General features: G+C 34.3%; 1 protein-coding gene across 1 annotated transcript; it reads left to right on the top strand.

Moving 5' to 3' along the window:
- The first annotated feature begins 2,018 nt into the window (after window positions 1–2,018).
- On the top strand, window positions 2,019–8,875 carry LOC139864839 (probable pectinesterase 8). The gene is made up of 7 exons (XM_071853434.1): window positions 2,019–2,127; window positions 6,514–6,566; window positions 6,942–7,444; window positions 7,530–7,701; window positions 7,780–7,986; window positions 8,317–8,576; window positions 8,702–8,875. Exons 1-7 carry the CDS (start codon window positions 2,019–2,021, stop codon window positions 8,853–8,855), a joined length of 1,458 nt encoding a protein of 485 aa, XP_071709535.1. The 3' UTR covers window positions 8,856–8,875.
- Window positions 8,876–15,238: the final 6,363 nt, after the last annotated feature.

Consider the following 15,238-nt stretch of genomic DNA (forward strand, 5'->3'; position numbering starts at 1 on the left):
ATTATCAAACCCAAAACAGCCCGCGGTGTTACTACGACGGTGTATGTCCGGTTTTACGGTGTTCTTCGTGTTTTCAGGTTTTAAATCATTAAGTTAGCATATCATATAGATATAGAACATGTGTTTAGTTGATCTTAAAAGTCAAGTTAGAAGGATTAACTTTATTTGTGAACAAGTTTAGAATTAACTAAACTATGTTCTAGTGATTACAAGTTTAAATCTTCGCATAAGATAGCTTTATATGTATGAATCGAATGATGTTATGAACATAATTACTACCTTAAGTTTAGTAGGTAAACCTACTGAAAGTGACAAGAAATGATTTAGCTTCAAAAGATTCTTGGATGGCTTGAAAGTTCTTGAAATAGAATCATGACACGAAAACAAGTTCAAGTAAGATTTCTGCTCGAATTAAGATTGTTATAGTTATAGAAATTGAATCAAAGTTTGAATATGAGTATTACCTTGAATTAGAGAGATAACCTACTGTAAGTAACAAAGGTTTCTTGATCTTGGATGATTACTTGGAATGGATTAGAAAGCTTGGAAGTAATATTGCAAACTTGAAAGTGTTCATGGTTTTATGAAACTGGAACTTATAGAATATATGAAGAACACTTAGAACTTGAAGATAGAACTTGAGAGAGATCAATTAGATGAAGAAAATTGAAGAATGAAAGTGTTTGTAGGTGTTTTTGGTCGTTGGTATATGGATTAGATATAAAGAATGTGTAAGTTTGTTTTCATGCAAATAATTCATGAATGATTTATAATATTTTTTGTAATTTTGTGAGATATTTCATGCTAGTTGCCAAATGATGGTTCCCACATGTTTAATGACTCACATGGGCTGCTAAGGATCTGATCATTGAAGTGTATATACCAATAGTATATACATCTAGAAGCTGTGTATTGTACGAGTACGAATACGAGTGCATACGAGTAGAATTGTTGATGAAAATGAATGAGGATGTAATTGTAAGCATTTTTGTTAAGTAGAAGTACTTTGATATGTGTCTTGAAGTCTTTTAAAAGTGTACTAATACATCTAAATACACTACATGTATATACATTTTAACTGAGTCGTTAAGTCATCGTTAGTCGTTACATGTAAGTGTTGTTTTGAAACCTTTAAGTTAACGATCTTGTTAAATGTAATTAATTCATTGTTATTATACTTAAATGAGATGTTAAATTGTTATGTTAACATGATAACATGGTGTATGAATATATCTTAACATCATATATATATGTTAAAATACTATTACAACGATAATTGTTACGTATATATATTGTTTCGGAATTCTTAAGTTAGTAGTCTTGTTTTACATATATAGTTCATTGTTAATATACTTAATGATATATATATAATTATCATTTTATCATGTTAAATATAGTGTAACAATATCTTAATATGATACATATGTATTTAGTAAGATGTTGTTATAACGATAATCGTTATATATATCGTTTCGAGTTTCTTAACTTAGTAGTCTCATTTTTATGTATATAACTCATTGTTAATATACCTAGTGATATACTTACTTATCATAATATCATGTTAACTATATATATATATCCATATATATATCATCATATAGTTTTTACAAGTTTTAACGTTCGTGAATCGTCGGTCAAATTGGGTGGTCAATTGTCTACATGACACTCATTTCAAATAATCAAGTCTTAACAAGTTTGATTGCTTAACATGTTGGAAACATTTAATCATGCAAATATGGTTTTCATTTAATATATAATCATGAAAAAGTTCGGGTCACTACAGAAGGTGTTTAAGGGAGGTCATGTGGTTGCTTGCGGGTAAAAGAGGGGAACCAAGTATATGGTTGAAGAATGGCTAGGTGATTTCGTGGGTATTAGAAATCCTAGCATGCTAATGCTTTCCAGGTTTGTTGAGGGATCTTGTTTGAGTGGGAGCTCAAGGGAAGTCGAAGCTAGTGAAGATTTTTGGACGAATTGGTTATACTAAAGCTTTCGTTACTTCAAGTAGATCTTCTCCGATGGCAACTTTATTGCAATCGGCCGAAGAAGATGAACAAGAGATTTTCTTGAGAGTCACTGTTAAAGAAACATCCATACAGTGGGAGTTGACTCGTGATGAAAAATTGGGTTTGTCAAAAGACGTGCGCGCGTATGTGGTCGGTGTTCCAATGGTGAAAGCTAAGGCGGTTATGTGGAAGATCAAGGGTGTGAATGCATTCTCACACGGTTGCCTTGGTCGGATTATCCACATGTTTCATCTACCGGCGGGTTTATTCTATGTTGGAAAGTTAAATCGGGTGGATGTTATAGTGTACGGGTGGATCGCTTGGGGGATGGGGTTAATTGGGTCGGGTCAGACTCAAACGACCTGTTATTTCCTAGAGTAAGGAAATAGGTGTTATATCCAAAGAGTTGTTGTTTATGTTTTATTCTCTCAAGCTAGTAACATGGTGATCAAATTATAGCTCAGCGGAAGGATGTGTAATTAGTGGGTCAAGTTGTTATTGTGGGATAATAATGTTTGAAGTCTAACAAGTAGCGTTGAAGACCTTATATCGAAAGTCCACTCATCCGAAGTATGTGATGAGGTGCGTGTACTAAACGGTAATTGGAGGACCCAAATGGCGTTTGGTGGTGTGTAAATGGTATTTAATGTTCTTGGTTAGATTAGGCGAGTTTACGAAGGATTGAGTTTGTTCAAAGTCTCCAAGTGGGAGATTTGTTGAGGTGTGGAAACTTTAAACAAGTAGAAAACTGATTCTGATGATAGATGTGGCGCATCCAAGGGTGGATGAGGCGCATTCATCAAGCATTTTTTGCCGAAGGTTTTAGATGCGGCGCATCCGGATCCAGATGCGGTGCATCTGGATCTATTACTTGAACCTGCATCGCGATTTTGAATCTGTAAACATGGAAAGCAAGAGGGATACGACACATCTCATCCAGATGCGGCGTATTGCCTGTCTGGCAGCAAGTGGGTCAACTTGCACACATGGGATCTGGCCTTGATTGATTCTAGTTGCACTTTGTAGCGACCCAACAAAATCGTCATTGACGGCGCCGTCTACTTAGGTCCCGTTACGTGGTCATAAGTCTTTAAAACAACGTTTGACCAAAATATGTCGCATTCATTTCAATTATAAAGATGTTTCAAAGTTTACAAAGTAGTTCAACGTCTAAACATGTTACAACGTTTTAAGTACAATTGAAACCTATGCGACACAAATTAAGTTAAGTCAAAAGACGCTCCACGTATGCATGTATACTCGACATCCAAGCAAGTATCAAAAATAATGTGCGGAAACATGTATCACCTAGCGTTTAAGGACCTGAGAAAACATATAGAAAACTATCAACGAAAAACGTTGGTGAAATCATAGGTGTAATAGTAACGTTGTTTTTGAACCACAAGATTTAATATAGTTGATTATCCAAATTGTTTGTATTCCAAAAGTATGTTCGCGAGCACCCAATTATCAAGACTTAACTGTTTTGTACCATGTTACGTAGTGTTAGAACATACACTATACTCGAAAATATATTTCATCCGCTAACGGTAGCGAACCGTCCGAATGAGGGCTCGTCAAGCCCAATGTGATCACATAATATAAGTTCACGTTTACACCCTGCAAGTGTAACTAATGATAATTGAATTGAGGCTTTTTATTCTAACTCGCTGTGGAATGTTTGTTTTCGTACTTGTGTTCAAAGCATAAAAGTATAATACGTATATGTTTCTCATCACATAGTTTAAAGTAAAAGTTGTTGAAAAGGTGGGACTATGATCTCATCTTGAGTGCAAGCGTATAAAAGTACTTCACAAGTAAACGTGTGCAAGAACGAATGCTAGTCTTGACCTAAACAAGTAGGTCGTATCAATAACGGTAAACACGATTTGTCAAAGTTGTTCAATTAGTTCTATGGCTCGTTACGACTCGATTACATATAGCATGTGGATCACGTTGCCAAGTTTCATGCATGATTCAAATATAAAAGCATGTTAGGATGATGGCATAAGTATTTGGTTAAGTTTAAACGAAAGTCAACTTTGGTCAAGTCAAAGCCAACGAAAAAGTCAACATGTTCGGGTCGAGTCTCGAACTATTTTTCTGAGGTTTTTAATCACATATATGCATGTTAGAACAAGTTACATGCTAATCAGAGGTGCGTAGCATAGTTAGAATTTAACGGTAAACGGCCAACCAAATCAGAACCTGGCAGTTCATCTGGACGGCGTCCAGATTGGCTGGACGGCGTCCAGATTGGCTGGACGGCATCCAGATGTGAAGGCCTGGACGGCGTCCAAGAATCTGGACGGCGTCCAGATTAGTGCACAGGTCCTGATGCTGAAATTACACGAGTGCACGAACCAAACTTCAAACAATCACAATTTATGATCCGCAAACAATCAAAACATTTATCTTATATCATCGGAAAGGTATTTTGATGAGGAACACAACTAAGCACATTTCATCAATCAATTTAACATTTACAACAACCAAAATCACATTAAATGCTCACCATTTTACATTCAAGTCCATTAAATGCGTTTCATGATTCGGGCAACCAATTTACATGTATGATATGCCGTTTCGAAGGTAATTAAACACACATTTCAACTAAACACTTATCAACAACATTTCATAGCATTTAATGCATCAAAGTTCATAATCAAGCCTATTAAACCCTAACCCAAATCACCAAAACAATAATCATGTTAATGAAGTTTCCTTAATCAACCTACACATCAAAATGAAGCTAGTGATGCTAGTAACACATTTAATACATGAACTTTTAACATTAAACAACATTCAACCAAATCACAAAATCAAACACACCAACTTTTAAGTTCATGCTAGTTACTTAAAATAACAAGATCGAGCATACAAATCATATATTCATGTTAAACTTGAGCCATAGACACTAATTAACACTTTTTATAAGTTAAAAACATCAAGAACACAAAATCTAGTGTTTTTAGAAAGTTACCCAAATGCAATAAAGTTGGTATAGATTCGAAGAGGAAGATGCAAGGATTCCGAATATGTAATTTGTTTGAATTGATGCTTGCTAGATCTTGAATAGATGATGAATCTTGTTGAGTGAGTTGAGAGAAAATGGAAGTATCAAAAGTTAGAAAGGGAGGTGAATGGATGAGTGGAGGAGAAGGGTTTGACTAATTGACCTAGTCAAACCTTTTGTCCTTTGGCAAGTTTAGTCCCTCAAGTTTCAAAGCGGGTGCGTGAATTACCTAAACGAGATAATTTAAAACGCATTTTAACGGAAGATGTTATAATCATATAACTGACTTTAATAAATAAATGGAAAGTAAACGGAAAAATGTGGGATGTTACACACTTTAGGTGCATGTGGGCTACTTTACACCTTGTTTTATGGTTGTGATCATGCCATTGCAAGGGTGTAAAGAGGATTAAGTTGTTTAGTTGTTTGTTGCTTAATGATTTCATGAAGCATGCTTAAGTTTTCTTAAGTGTTCTTGGTTTCCTATAAATACTCCTAGTTAGAACTCATTGTAAACTCACCACCACGAAATTAATCAATATAGAACACTCTTTGGTTGGCCGTGGACTAAAGCAATCATAAACGATTGCATATAACCACGTTAAATTCCCGTATTTTTATCATTCTTGCTAGTCTTACAATCTTTTCACTATATTTTCGTTTATTGGAAGTGAGTTGATAACTTGGGGTTATCTAGTCTTGTTTGGACTCAACTAGTCGGGTTTCCTAACAATATTTACCGTTCACTTTTTATTATATCAAGGTTTGTCAATTTGTCCACTCCTGATGTTGAGTTGTGGGTCCACCTCAATTGGTTAGTTTTAGTTTTAACTCATGAAGATTATAATTTCTATTTTGTAGTAGTTACTAATTACTAACAAGTCCATTGGGCTGAAAGCTTAGGGAAAGGGGATAGTTAGTTAACCTAGTAGATGAACTTCCAATTTTTGATTCTGATAAAATAAGAAGGAAAAATAAAATAAAATATGTAATTGGTTTGCTTTACCTATAATTGGTTATATACTCTTATATTATTAGGAAAAGCATGTCAAAATGCATTTACTAATAGTATTGCTATATGGAGCTACCAATATGGATCTAAATATGTGCATAACGGTTAATAAAAAGCTAAGTTTATAATAGTTGATCACTATATCAATGCCATCATAGCTTGTTTATAATAGTTGATCACTATATCAATGCCATCATAGCTTGTTAAGATATTAGAAAGCAAACTACTAATGACATGGATACAATAATTAACATAATACAAATCTCAACCCACGTAATAAGCAAAACCTACCATATATAAAGATCTAACACTTCTGTTAATTGACCAATGTGGGATTAAATATTGGTAACTTGCCTGTGCAATCTCTAATTCTTTCTTTGATTATGGTTGAAATGAAATTCAATGGTTATCAATCATTTATTAGTAGCCTACATACGAGTTTACTGTTCATCTATATGACTTGATTAGTTTTTTCTCAGGTCAACCAGTTCACTCTTTATGTCGACTTCCCAGGTCAGCTCAAGCTCAATTGGTAAGTTTTTCATTTATGTTAATCAGATAAAATTACATTTTATTGTTGAGTCTGTTGCTATCAAGATGAAGGCTATAACAATATGCCAAGAAATTAACACCTAAGCAATAAACAACTTTTTTTGGAAGTACGTACTAGTTACTAATATTCGCATTTTTCCTATCCTTGGTGTTTTCGCTTGCATTGTCTACCGCACTTTCAAAGATTACATTTACTCGGGTTCAATGCATGAAAGCATTTCTCGCCTTTCACGATCGAAACTCCAACTGAAAAGTAAATAAGTTGAAATAAACAAAGTAACAATTAACAATATTATTATACCATTAAAGATATATAAGTTTCATGGAAATATTGTAAGTGTTGGTTGGTGCATAGGGACAGGGTAGTTTGCAAGACATTCCATCAAACCCTTGTACTTCAAGTGCTTTCTTTATAAACATTTATCCTTTCAATTCAAACCTCAACTCAAACTCGAAAATGAAAACTATAACATTTCGATACACAGATATCGTCTCTATTTTTGTTGCCATTTTAGCGACCACGCATTTTCTATCATCAAATTTAGAGCATGTCAACTATTTCATCGAGGACATTAAAGGTATCTCGTTATCATCTATATCAATGATTACAAACCAGTTTAAAGTTCGTCTAGATGGTCGTCATCATCACCATCATCGACATGACAAAAAGGCCCAAAAATTTGACATATGTGATGACTTTCCTCGTGATTCTGTACCTTCTGATACCAACACCACAACAACATTTTGTGTTGATCGTAACGGATGTTGTAACTTTACAACTGTCCAGTCCGCAATTGATGCAGTCGCAACACTTAACAATAAAAGAACTCTAATATGGATTAATAATGGCATTTACTTGTAAGTTTTTGCCTTATATGATACAGCTATGACACTTGTTCTATGTATTGATAATATATTTTCGACTTGTTTTGTTGAACCTTAGTGAAAAGGTGATAATACCGAAGTCAAAACCAAATATAACATTTCAAGGGCAAGGATTTACTTCAACTGCTATCGTTTGGAATGACACGGCCAATTCTGCACATGGCACATTCTATAGTGCCTCTGTGCAAGTATTTTCAACAAACTTTGTTGCTAAGAACATTAGTTTCATGGTAAGCATAGTAGATTCAAATATATATTCAAAAGGTATGTATTGCGGTTTAAAGTTTTTGGATAATTTGTGATGTTAGAATGTGGCTCCAATACCTAAACCAGGAGATGTTGGAGCACAAGCCGTTGCGATTAGAGTAGGAGGAGATCAAGCTTCATTTTGGGGGTGTGGTTTTTTTGGAGCTCAAGATACACTTCATGACGATAGAGGTCGACATTACTTTAAGGAATGTTACATTCAAGGTTCAATCGACTTCATTTTCGGCAATGCTAAATCACTATATGAGGTACCATTGAACAAAATAATAACCAAAAAAGTATTGCTAAATGAGATGTAGTCAAACTAGCCTCAAAGTTAATGCCAATATTTAGAATGATGCGTATTTAAAAAAAAAAAAAAAAAAAATTAAGTCAAGGTCCCAAAATTGCAATTCATGAGAATTGAACTTGTCTTTCTTTTGAAAACGAAGCTTGCAAACTTAAACTTAAAGCTAAAAGAACAACTTAAAAAATTCATCATACAATTGTATACATAAATTCACTAAGCATGTGCATATGACCAAGCCTATTAGGATCATTTACACTATTTACATAATAGTATGAGTATATTTTTGTAGGATTGTCAATTGATCTCAATGGCACCACCGGTGCCTGTGGGACAAAGGAACATAAATGGAGCAGTGACAGCACATGGAAGAGCATCTGCAGATGAAGATAGTGGTTTTGCGTTTGTGAGATGCAACCTTGGTGGTACAGGAAGGATATGGTTGGGTCGAGCTTGGAGACCATTCTCTAAAGTCGTATTCGCTTACACATTAATGTCCGACATTGTTGCCCCTGAAGGCTGGAATGACTTCAATGATCCCATGATAGACCAGTATGTGTTGAATCTTTAAATCTGAATTTAGCAAGATTACAACTTTTTTCCAAAGTTAAACTAAACATAGAATAAATAAATAACTTAAAGGTAACTAATATTGATTAACTTTGTTTTGATGTCAGGAGTATATTCTATGGTGAGTATATGTGTATGGGTGGAGGAGCAAATACATCAATGAGAGTTCCATATGCACAAAAGCTTAATGACACTCAAGCTTCACTGTTTCTTAATACTTCTTTTATAAATGGTGACCAATGGTTGCAATCACAATTGTAAATTAACAACTTTTTTTTTGAATGGCCAAGAATTTATAAATAAAAACGAGCTGTCCTAGCAAGGAGCTAGAACAGACCCGCAAACCACATTACAACGGCTTTAAACGCCAAACATTCCAATTTACATTATTTTTGCCTCTACTTCTATACCAATTAAAAAAAAAAAAGACAAATTGAATCAAATAAAATACAACGTTTCATCGGGGGTTGCTCGAAAAGTTGACTATTTCTGAATCTCCATATATGCCAAACCGTAGTCGCAATAATGACATATAGTCTGCTCTTCGTGTCTTCTGATTCTCTCCAATCCTCCAACCAAGCAATCCAATCCGTCCATTCTGAGAATCGAGGTAATAACATGTCGACCCATATCCTTACTCTTCTCCACAAATCAGCAGCTACTTCGCACTCAAACATGATGTGATGAACCGTTTCAAAGGCTTGATTACACGAAACGCAGCTAATAGACTCAATCTCTAAACCACGTCGTGATAAATTTTGACGAGTTGGTAACCTGTCTAACGCTAGTCTCCAAATGAAAATGTTTATTTTTCGTGGTATTTGTGAGCACCACATAGTGTAAATATGAGCCAAAGGTAACACGTAATCGTCAACGTGTGAACGAGTTTTACTAACCGAATATCCTGTATCGTTCATAAAAGACCACGACCAACAGTCTGCCTTCACCAAGGGAAACCTGATGTAAATTCGAGCATAATTCGAGCAACAGCGCCTCATTCCGGGCACCTATGTTCGATCTATTCCAATCCCATAACCATCTACCGTTAACGAGTCTTTGAGCAAGTGTACAATCTTGATCCATTTCTAACCGAAAGAGTCTCCCAAACTTATCTTTCAATGCCCCATCACCCAACCAATTATCTTTCCAAAATCGAACGTTGGAACCATTCCCAAGTTTAACATGAAGAACATTAGCGGATACCGAACCTGCTGCCTTAGCTTTAAGGAAAGTCGAAATAATGGATGGCCAAATACCACTCCCCAACGGTTGTGTGTCTAAACCCCCCGTATCACCATAAATTGCCGTTATGATTCTAGACCACAAGGCATCAGGGAAAGACATGTAACGTCAAATCCACTTAAAAATGAGACTAAGATTAAAAGATCTTAGACTTCTAATATCAGGTCCTCTTCTGTTTTCCCGTGAGGCTAAAACCAGATCCCAACGGATCCAATGTATTTTCTTCGTATCACTTTTACCCCAAAAAAATTGAGCTCTCAACTTCTCTAACTCGTTTATAACTTGTTCGGGACATTTGAATAATGACAAATAATAAATCCCCAAACTACCCAAACCGATTTTACCAAAGTCAATCGACCTCCTATAGAGATGAGATTCGCCTTCCAACCCGACAGTTTTTTGACAAACCGATTTTTCAATGGATCCCATGAACCGATTCTTTTCATATAGACACCCATCGGCAAACCTAAATAAGTAAAAGGGAATGTACCTTTGGAGCTACCAAGTTCAAACACATAATCTTTTACTATCGAGTTGTGAACTCCCAACCCGAATAGATGAGATTTGGTGACGTTGATCTTTAACCCAGAATATCCATGAAACTCGTTCAAAGCATGGATAGAATTTAGTAAGCTGAAGTTGTGATGTGGTCCAACGGTTGGTGGCCTGCCTCCTTTAGGGGAGGTCAGGAGTTCGACCCCCGTTGGCTACATATTAAAAACACAATTTCATCTCTGTCATGAAGTATCCACCTGTGGCACCTTTCCCATATCGTTTAGGGGGTAAAGGGGAGGGGGGGTTTTACTTGGTCGTGCCCATGGATCAGTTTCAAGGTTTCCTCCCGGGCAGCGATGGGGGCGGGGTTATTATCGCTGCATCGGCATAGTCGAAACGGGAGATGATCGCAACGGGTGGTGTCACGACCCTATTTTTTCCGTTAATTTTTCCGTTAATTATTTAACGACCGTTAACTATTAATTGTGCTACGTCATCTCTATTACCTATATTATTATTTTTGTAATAATATATAAATATATATTAATTTTTATGTGTTATGTGAATATTTGTATTCATATTTTTAAGTTATACGTTTCTAGGTGTCGCGGATTTCTATCCGGCGAATCTTTTCGGTTTTCAAACCAACGGTCGAGTTTTTGGGATTTTTAAATCATAATTATTTTAAATATGATATTTTTATATCATATGATTATATATAGTATTTATATTTATTTTTCGTCGCGTAATTGTTATCTCTCCGAATTTTCAATCGCGTAGCCGTATTTTCGCGTTTCGGGTTTCGTTCGGGCATTCGGGCCACAAGGAATTTATGATTTATCAAATTGGGCCATTAAGGGGGCCCACCCCTTGGATTTTTGGCCGAACCCCATGAGAAGGGGGTATAGCCTTGATTTTTTTTCATTTTACAATCACACTTCATCTTACAATTTACTAGTAACCTAATTTTCTATTTTTGCTCTCATTCTCCTTCTTCCTCCCACCTTTGAGCCGTCACCCTAGCACACTAAAACCACCATCATCTTCATCAAGCTTGCTTGGATCATCAATTCATTAGCATAATCGGATTCTACACGATCCCCTCTACACGATTACATCTTTCAATTCTTGATTAGGGTATAAACCCTAACCCTAGATTTTTAATTTTTCATATATTTTCTGTATTTTGATATTATAGTGATAGTATGATAGTTACATGTTATTGTATTGATGATTGTATGCGTAGAATTGCTCAAATACATATGTTTTCGGTTTGATAAAATTGGGACAGCAGCTAATTCGTGTGTTTCTGATATTGTGACTGATATAAAAGTTAAAATAAAGTATCTAGATGAGTTCCTCTCATCAAGACATTAATTTTACACTCCGGATTCATGTCGTTTCGATTCCCGGAGCCCTAGATATGATCAAAGTGGTATTTTGTTAAGATTGAATTGTGATTTTGGTATGAACCAGGTTTGGTCCGACTTTGTGACCATATTTGGTGACTTTAGGGTGTGTTAGTGTGTTAGGACTGATGGTGGGGTGAACTTTCATGTTCGGGTCATCTCAATCCGAGCCACGAATCACCCGTTACGTCTAAAACACGATTTTGGTTGAATTGAAGTTTCAAGTGATGTCTTGGCTGATCACCAGGACTTGTGGGCTGTTCTTGGTGTGTTCTTGAGTGTACCGAAGTTTCGGGTGATTTGATTAGGCGAAGATATATGTAAGGCTCGCCGAAAACCGACACCTGGGGCTCAAGATACAACCCGATGAACTTTTGATTTAAGACTTGTGATTAATTATTAAACTTATGATATAAATAATGAATTTCATTATCATTTAATTACTTATAATATAAAAAGTAATTATTATAATTTAAGACTTATGATATATATTTATTATATGATTTAATTATTACTTATGATTTAATTAACATTTTAATTAAACTTATGATTAATAATACTTTTATTATTAATGGAAAATACTTATGATAAGTATTAAACTTATATTATAATATTATTATTATAAGACTTATAATAAGTATTAATTAATTATTTAATTATTATAAGGCTTAGTTATTATTTAATTATAATTTAATTATTAAATACTTATGATTTAATAATTATAATTAGAAACTTATGATATGGTTAATAATTCATTATTAATTAATAATACTTATGATATGATTTAAAATTTATTATTAATTAATAATACTTATATTATGACTAATATTTAATTAATTAATTAAATACTTATGTTATATTAATTATATCATTTAAACTTATATTAACTTTGATAATTCATTTTAATTTAATTAAACTTATGTTATGACATAATTAGACATATTTAACTTTAATAAACATTATAACTTACATTATTATTACAACTTACACTTTTAAATTTAACGTTGACTATGTTTGACCAAGGTTGACTTTTGAGTTCACTTTCGGTTGACTTTGACTTTCAGTTGACTTTTGTTGACTTTCTAATTAAGGAAACTTTCCTAACTTATACTTTCTAAAAATAGAAACTTTCTAAATTTGGAAACTTTCCAAAAATAGAAACTTTCCAAAAATAGAAACTTTCCAAAAATGGAAACCTGCTAAAATAGAAACTTTCTAAAAATAGAAAGTGTGTGTCCGTACGCTGTTCCAATCAAACCGACGCATATTGAGTATTGTTCTATGTCTACTTGCAACATATACAATAGCTATCATACTAAGACTTGACCTAAGTTAGTTATTTATATCGACCTGCTTTATTTATAGGTCGACGTTGTGATCATTCCTGATCACTTTACTCCATTTGCTGTTCGCTTATTTGTGTTGGTTACTTCATTGCTATTAAGGTGAGTTATAGTCCCATTTTTCTATTTAAATCCTTTGGGATGAGAATACATGCAATTTATTTTATATTTTGGACACAAGTGGAGGTTGGTTTAAATTATTCATTGTGAGTTGAACAAAAATATTCTCTAGTCTGGTAACTGTAATCACTGGTTTCTACTGGTGAACGCGAATCCTATGGATAGATCTATCGGGTTTGACAACCCCATTTTGAGCTAGTCGAGCTAGCAATTTATAATCGGAATGTTTAGTACTTCGTAATTTGTTGTAGATACACTTGTTCGATGTATATTATTTATTGTGTTTAGCAAGGGTAAATAAATGGTTAAGTGGTTACCAGGTGGCTCACGGTAAATGGAATAATGTTTTTATATGTTTTCTAGCATATAATTTTGTGGTCCAAAAAGGAGTTTTTATGTTTTCAAACATAAATTTTTACAGTTTAAATTAAATATTGTTTGCAATATTAAACCTATAATTCACTCAACATTTTTTGTTGACAGTTACTCGCATGTTTTATTCTCAGGTTCATGATTGATTGCTTTCACTGTGCTTAGAGAGTCTGCATATTTATGATGGCAGCTTTTGTTAAACAATAACTTGCATTCTATTTTGATACATTTAATAGTGGATGCTGTTGAATTTGTTTTGGTCAACTTTTGGTTAAGTAATAATGTATGATTTTTCTAAACTTACATATTTTGATAGGTTTCCTTTATAGGAAATCATTTTTAAATAAAGAATGCAAGGTTATTTATTAAATTCATATAGAGTTATGATCAAGCTGTGGGACCAAGATAACGATGGTCGTCAAGTGTACTTTGACGGGTCGTTAAAGTTGGTATCAGAGCTCTGGTTGTAGGGAATTATGCTGCATTGATGTCGTTACCCGAGTCAATAGGGTGCATTAGTGAGTCTAGTCTACAGCCCGACCTATAATATATTATTATTTGTGACTATTTATATCGTATTGGTATGTATATTGTTATCATACATACATCTCTATTATGTTCTGAATCCGGGAGGAACTTCCATTCCGATTTAAACGTATTCTCCGACTCATGCGAACTTATTCTTATAAGAACACCTCGGGTAGTGAAACCGAGGAATGTCATTCTTGACTTCTGAAATTCTCAATATTTCTATGTCATCTATTATGGTTATATATATAACGTTTGAGTTATATTACGCGAGATGTCATTCTTGACTTCTAAATGCTCGGCATTTCAATGTCAGCTATTATGTTTAGGTATATAACATTCTTGTTATATTACGTGCCTTTGTGCCGTTGTGCTTTGGTTTTTGAACCGAAAAACTTCATTCTTGACTTTGAGAGATTCTTGGTACTTCGAAGACATTTTTATGTCATCGTTATTCCTACTCATTACTTTTGATATTTTGTCTCTTGTGATATCCTTAGCACATTGTTTAAGAAATCATTTTAGAGAAATTGTGTGGAAATTCGAGGTTGATCGCGTGTCCTGACCTCGTGAAGTGCTATTGGAATGAAACTATAAATTAGTGAAATATAATGGCGTCAGGCCAACGTGATTATATTACGTTAATTCATAAAGAAGTCCCAATATTGTGACATGAGGAATAGAAAGCGAGTCAAAGAAAATTTTTACACCACTCATTCAGAAATTCCGATGTATTACATGGGTAGAGAAAATATTCATTATCTTATTTGTTGATATACGACAAGCTCGTTTTAACCGGATTATCTATCTCATGCTCTATCCTTCATAACTCGCTTGTTAGCAATAGCTTCGCTCGGGAACAGTTTTGGCCCAAGGACTTATGTCCTGATATTCGTCAAAACAACATTTAACTCATTGGTTTTTATGACCTCCTAACATTTGTTGGTCAAATGTTGCACGACAATTTAAGTCCTTTACTCAATCTTCCACGACCTTACTTTAACTTGTAACCTCTGCAATACATATACTATGTTTATCATCGGGAGTTTTACACATTTGTTTAATTGGGCGGTTCTCACGAGATTTATGGGCGAATAGAAGTAATGAAATATTTTGTCATGTATACAATTTATAA

Source organism: Rutidosis leptorrhynchoides, chromosome 1 (assembly GCF_046630445.1).
Source record: "Rutidosis leptorrhynchoides isolate AG116_Rl617_1_P2 chromosome 1, CSIRO_AGI_Rlap_v1, whole genome shotgun sequence".
NCBI lineage: Eukaryota > Viridiplantae > Streptophyta > Magnoliopsida > Asterales > Asteraceae > Rutidosis > Rutidosis leptorrhynchoides.

Bases quoted from the DNA above. Each gene is read 5' to 3' on its own strand.
- LOC139864839 (XM_071853434.1), top strand. From the start codon at position 2,019: ATGGCAACTTTATTGCAATCGGCCGAAGAAGATGAACAAGAGATTTTC. The intron at 7,702-7,779 runs GTAAGCATAGTA...TTGTGATGTTAG, and splicing joins CTAAGAACATTAGTTTCATG to AATGTGGCTCCAATACCTAA. The intron at 7,987-8,316 runs GTACCATTGAAC...ATATTTTTGTAG, and splicing joins ATGCTAAATCACTATATGAG to GATTGTCAATTGATCTCAAT.